We start from the raw sequence: 6,226 nt of genomic DNA, 5'->3' as shown, positions 1-6,226 counted from the left end.
TTGTGAGGTAGTTTGAACATTCTTTGGGATTGCCTTTCTTTGGGATTGGAATGAAAACTGACCTTTTCCAGTTCTGTGGCCACTGCTGAGTTTTCTAAATTTGCCTGCATTTTGAGTGAAGTACTTTCACAGCATCACATTTTAGGTTTTGACACAGCTCAGCTGGAATTCCATCACCTCGACTAGCTTTGTTCCTAGTGATGCTTCCCAAGGCCCACTTGTCTTCAGATTCCAGGATGTCTGGCTCTAGGTAAGTGATCACACCATCATGGTTATCTGGGTCATTAAGATCTTTTTTGTATAGTTCGTGCACGTATTCTTGCCACGTCATATTGATTGAATTGTGAATATTGACGAATCCTTGCATCCCTGTAATAAAGCCTACTTGGTCATGATGTATGATCTTTTAAATATGTTGTTCAATTCTATTTGCTGGAAGGTTGTTGAGGATTTTTGCATCTATGTTCATCAGTGATATTGGTCTGTAATTTTCTTTTTTGGTAGCATCACTGTGTGGTTTTGGTATCAGTGTGATGGATAGAGTTTGGGAATTTGCCTTATAGAATGAATTTGGGACTTGCCTTCCTCTGCAGTTTTCTGAAAGAGTTTGTGTAGAATAGCTGTTAACTCTTCTCTAAATTTTTGGTATAGTTCACCTATAGTCAATGAAGCAGAAGCAGATGTTTTTCTTGAATTCTCTTGCTTTTTCTATGGTCCAATGGATGTTGGCAATTTGATCTCTGGTTCCCCTGCCTTTTCTAAATCCAGCTTGAACATCAGGAAGATCTTGAACATTGTTATTTCATGTACTCTCGGAGAAGGCCATGGCACCCCACTCCAGTACTCTTGCCTGGAAAATCCCATGGACGGAGGAGCCTGGTAGGCTACAGTCCATGGGGTCGCTAAGAGTCAGACGACTGAGCGACTTCACTTTCACTTTTCCCTTTCATGCAGCGGAGAAGGAAACGGCAACCCACTCCAGTATTCTTGCCTGGAGAATCCCAGGGACGGCGGAGCCTGGTGGGCTGCCGTCTATAGGGTCGCACAGAGTCGGACACGACTGAAGCGACTTAGCAGCAGTAGCAGCAGTAGAAGTCTAGCTTGGATAATTTTGAACATTACTTTGCTAGCATGTGAGATGAGTGCAATTGTGTGGTAGTTTGAACATTCTTTGCCATTGCCTTTCTTTGGGATTGGAATGAAAAGTGACCTTTCCAGTCCTGTAGCCACTGCTGAGTTTTCCATATTTGCTGGTGTATTGAGTGCAGCACTTTCACAGCATCATCTTTTAGGATTTGAAATAGCTCAGCTGGAATTCCACAACTCCACTAGCTTTGTTTGTAGTGGTGCTAAGGCCCACTTGACTTTGTACTCCAAGATGTCTGGCTCTAGGTGAGTGATCACACCATAGTGGTTATCCAGGTCATTAAGATCTTTTTGTGTAATTCTTCAGTGTATTCTTGCCACATTTTCTTAATATCTTCTGCTTCTGTTAGGTCCATACTGTTTCTATTTTTTATTTTGCCCATTTTTGCATGAAATATTTCCTTGGTATCTCTAATTTTCTTGAAGAGATCTCTAGTCTTTCACATTCTATTTTTACAGAGTTTTAGATAAATCACTTAACCCTTTCAGTTCTGGTTTCTTCATTTATGCAACAAAGAGACAAGTCTAGGTATTTTCTAATCTTACATTTGTTACTAATATCACATACATTTCTGGTTATTGTTCTCAACCATGCAAAGGATAAAGCTTGTAACTGAGGCTGTTTCTTAACCCTTTGCCCCCTCAAGATTTGGGCACACTGTTATTTAGACAAAGAAGCACACATCTTTCATTTTTTTCTGATCAATTCAAAAAGAAACAACTGATGTTTTACAAGAGAGAAAGAATATTGATTTTATTTATTTTTATTTTTGAACTGAAGAATGAAGGCAAATAATAATAAAATTGCAGGGTAATAAACTATGCTTTCATAAACATTTAGGACCAGTAAAGGAAATCATCAGATTCTATGCCATTTATACATAAAATTTATAGAGAAAACAGTTATCTTTTGAAAGATTTTAATTTATACTCCAAAATGAACAATTAAAGATTGCATAATTATATAACATTGATACTGTTATATAAGTGAATATATATATATATACATATATTTCTTTTCTGTAAAATAATTTCATGCTTATAAAAGTCACCCTTAGTCAACTTGGGACAAAGAGAATACGCACAGTAGAAATAAACCAAATAATAAATAGGATATAAGGAAGGAAAATATTATAAAGCAGGTACACTCTTGACACAAAAGAAAAAAATAAACATACTTTTCTATTACTTATAGGAAATTCACAATCATTTCCAGGAATTCTTTAAGAATTTAAGGCCATTTTTTCTAGAGAAATACTTTAATTTAGACACAACTGTCATTCTTGTCATAAAACTGTAATCCTCGTAAAAATTGTACATGCAAAAGCACTTTACAATTTTTAATTGTGGACTATCAGATCAGTACATAGGAGCAGGTTTTTTTCACAATGTGTTGAGTATTAAGTCACACAGTTGTATATATTTAATTGGGAATTTCACAAAGAACTTCTAGCCTGTACATGCTGTGTGGCAACTTGGAAAGGAATCCAAATCAAAAGAGCCAGTATCCCTTTGAATTAAAATAATATCTAAGCAAGGTATAATGAAAAAAGTGTTTAAAACACCTGCTGCACAGTTAAGTATTATGAATTTTAGTCTTTCTACATAGTATTGTAATATAAAGACATTACTTTTTACACAAAGTATTTTCTGTGCATTTACAGTACATGATGTTTGACTTTTTATTATTTTTACTTAGCATTACAAAACATAAACAAACTGCAGTTTAAATTTAGAATCCAAACTTGATGAAAAAAATGCATGTTCTTTCAAGATACACATCTGCTAAGTGTAAATTCCCATACTCGACAAATAGCATAGAGAAACTGTTTACTAAACAGATGCAGCTTCATAAGACAACTCACTGAAAAATGTGAACTTATTTTTACCTTCCCTTTTTTTCAATTGCATTTGATCAGTCATTCAAAGAGATATTGCTCTTGTGATTATAGCTATTGCAGTTTAGAAGACAAAGTGTTCAATATTCAAAACTTGTATTCTTAAGAATAGTTATAAAAGTATTGTAATTTAAAAAGTAGTAACATGTAAACATTGATACAGAGAGACTGCTTTCCTATACACATAGCAGTCCAAGACAATATCTGAGTTAAAAACATAGGTTGTGCTTTTCCCCAACAATTCATTGGAAATTAGCTGCTCTGTCCAAAAACTTTTAAAGATTCATACAAGACATCATATTTTGCGTCAAGCATATAAACAATTTTTCTGTTGCTCATGCAACAACCGTATTTACAGTTTTGGTTTAGGAAGATAATAAATTTTGGATACAAAATAGCATACTAACCAATTCTGCTGAAACCAAACTGAGATGAGTATTTTATTCCCTGGTTCATTATAGAGCACCAGGAGAAAAGCATGGACTCAGCAGTTCTAACCAAAGTGTAGTTAAATTAGCATTTCAGAGCAGAGTTATATTTGAGTCTGTAACACATGTGTAGATGGGGTGTACGGAGGAGGTGCAGGTGATGGCTTGATTCCTCTGGCCCTCATGTAGGAGAGAAACTGCTCAGGGATCTCTGCTAGGACATCTTTAGCTAATCTAGCCATGCTCAGAATGTGGTTTCCACTTTTGTCAATATAATCTCTGAATGGCACAAACTGAAACAGAGTTGAAAGTAAGTTATTTAATAGACCGTACCATGCTATTTAAATAAATAAAAAAATAGACACAAAACCAACATATATAAACATTTGGTTGTAGGAGAATCAGAGAAGCTGGAGTAGTGGCAAGATGAATAATAATTACTATGATTTTAAAGAGATTTGATTCATTATAAATAGCTCAGTGACCACACCTTTCTCATAATTTTTCTAAAATGAGATGTAATTGTTATTTATGTTTTTTCCCCACAGTAACTCTTGTCTCCTGGTCCTGACACATCCATCATGTTGCTACATGCATTACACAGTTCTGAGTTCTACACCTACCCTGACTCCCAATTGAATGGAGCACTGCCCTCTTCAGGGTTCAGTTTCTTCTCAAATGAAGTTGATGCCTGCTTAACTCAGCTTTCAATGTAGAACTATTACTCAATTCAGGGTTAAAAAATAGTGTACATTGTTAAAGATTCCTGAACACATGTAAAGTATTTTAAATTATATTACCAGATCATCAAATCACATGGACAATGAATAAAAAATGTATACAGTTCACATTAGTATGGACTTGAAATATGTTTGATTTTTATATGTTATTTGGAAAGGCAAACAATAAACAATTGGAAAACTTTAGCATAGATTTTGGTATACTTTTTATTGACGTATACGAAATATCAAATATCAATATTATTTTTACAATACATAAAAATGATTGCTCCATCTTTATATAAGCAATAATGTGAGAATCCGTATCACTGAATACTCTGACAATAGATTGCTTGATTCTGTTCTCTGTTATAAAGGTTACTTAATAAAATACTGTGCTGTTAGAGAGCAGTACTTCAATTTCCCCTTAGAGACATGATAATTCTTGAAAGCAACTTGAGAACTGGTAATGTTGTGATAGTTTGGGCATGCAGTAATTTTAGGTTTTGGAGAAAAGGCACAGTGAAGACATTTCAGGAGGTTGAACAACTTTTAAATATAATATTTTGAAGTTTAAATTAAATCATTTTTTTCACAGAGAATCAGGGAGTGAGCATACTCTCATTTCATACATAACGACTTTAAGTTTATTTTGAGAAATTTACTTTTGATTTAAGGAGTTATTCAAGATGTGCTTTCAGAAAACAACTATTAGGAAGCAGACTTTAAACCAGTCAGATACTTGTGATAGATAAAGCAAGTTAAAATGTTAAATTAAATAGCAAATGTAATACCATGTATATGGTGAAAGCAATATCTTTTAAGGAAGATCAGTAAAGTATTCTTTCTTTTTACTATAAGGTATACTACAGACAGAAGCATACTTATATGATCATAATTTTACCCTGTTATGATACCAAGAGGAAAACAGCACAACTTTTAGAAATGTGATAGAAGGTGACAAATCTTTTCCTTAAAGTAGCTAAGTAAGGATAAGAAAAACACTAACAGAGTGAATATAATCTTCAGTTGAGAAAAGAAATATGCATATATGAATGTTTGTAAAGTTATTATCTAACTTGGACAAGATGACATTTTTAACAAAAAAGCAAAGAGGTGCAAAGTTAAGTTTATTTTCTCTCTGACACTATAAGGTGAACACAGTGAAGGACTTATGAGAAAAAATATCTAATTTCTGCTATAGTTTATTTCAATCTTATTTTAAAAGGCATATTATTTTAAAAATAAACATTTAGTAATGGTTTGGTTGCCTGTGTGCATGCTAAGTCACTTCAGTTGTGTCTGACTTTTGCAACCCCATGGACTGTAGCCCACCAGGCTTCTCTGCCCATGGGATTCTTCAGGCAAGAATACTGGAGTGGATTTCTATGACCTCCTCTAGGGCATCTTCTTGACTTAGGGATCTAACCCGTGTCTCTTTTGTCTCCTGCACTGGCAGGCAGGTTCTTTACCACTAGCACCACCTGGGAAGCCTTTTAAACTACCTTATAGGAGATCAGTTTTTGAACAATCTATAGCTAATACCTATATTTCAGGGAAATGGCAACACTCTGGCAAATAGTTGACACTTCTCTAGGGAAGAGGGAGATCTTACCTGCTTGTGTCTTTCCTTTACCTCAACTTTGCTCTTATATTTACTTTTATTTTGGTTTTGAGTTTTTTCCTAGACCATGGAAGCTAAATTTAGTTATCTTTTTATTCCCTCAACTCACAAACTCTGGAATTAGACTTCCCAGGTTCAGAGGCTGGTCCTGCTGCCTATTAGCTGTGTGATCTTGGACAAGTTATTTTCTACTGTCACTCAGCTTCCTCTTCTATAAAATGAAGATAATAATACTGATAACTTCTTTATTTGGTTGTTATATTAAAAAATCAACAAATAAGTACTTAAAGCAGTTTTAAACTCATAATATGTATAAGTATGATAGTCATTATTATTCATTCAGTTCAGTTCAGTTCAGTCGCTTAGTCGTGTTCAACTCTTTGCGATCCCATGAACCACAGCACGCCAGGC

General features: G+C 34.5%; 1 protein-coding gene across 5 annotated transcripts in view; it reads right to left on the bottom strand.

The window, feature by feature from the left end:
* Positions 1–1,873: 1,873 nt before the first annotated feature.
* The window catches only part of CPNE8 (copine 8), a 268,048-nt gene continuing 263,695 nt past the window's right edge, over positions 1,874–6,226 (bottom strand). For all 5 annotated transcript variants that reach the window (XM_081483375.1, XM_081483374.1, XM_081483379.1 and 2 more), the window contains one exon: positions 1,874–3,765. In XM_081483375.1, the coding sequence (XP_081339501.1) occupies positions 3,577–3,765 (189 nt within the window). In that variant the 3' untranslated portion in view covers positions 1,874–3,576. The remainder of the gene's footprint in view (positions 3,766–6,226) is intronic.

Source organism: Giraffa tippelskirchi, chromosome 4 (genome assembly GCF_054371585.1).
Source record: "Giraffa tippelskirchi isolate mGirTip1 chromosome 4, T2T-mGirTip1v1.2.pri, whole genome shotgun sequence".
Taxonomy (NCBI): domain Eukaryota; kingdom Metazoa; phylum Chordata; class Mammalia; order Artiodactyla; family Giraffidae; genus Giraffa; species Giraffa tippelskirchi.
This window is presented reverse-complemented; position numbering and strand designations above follow the sequence as displayed.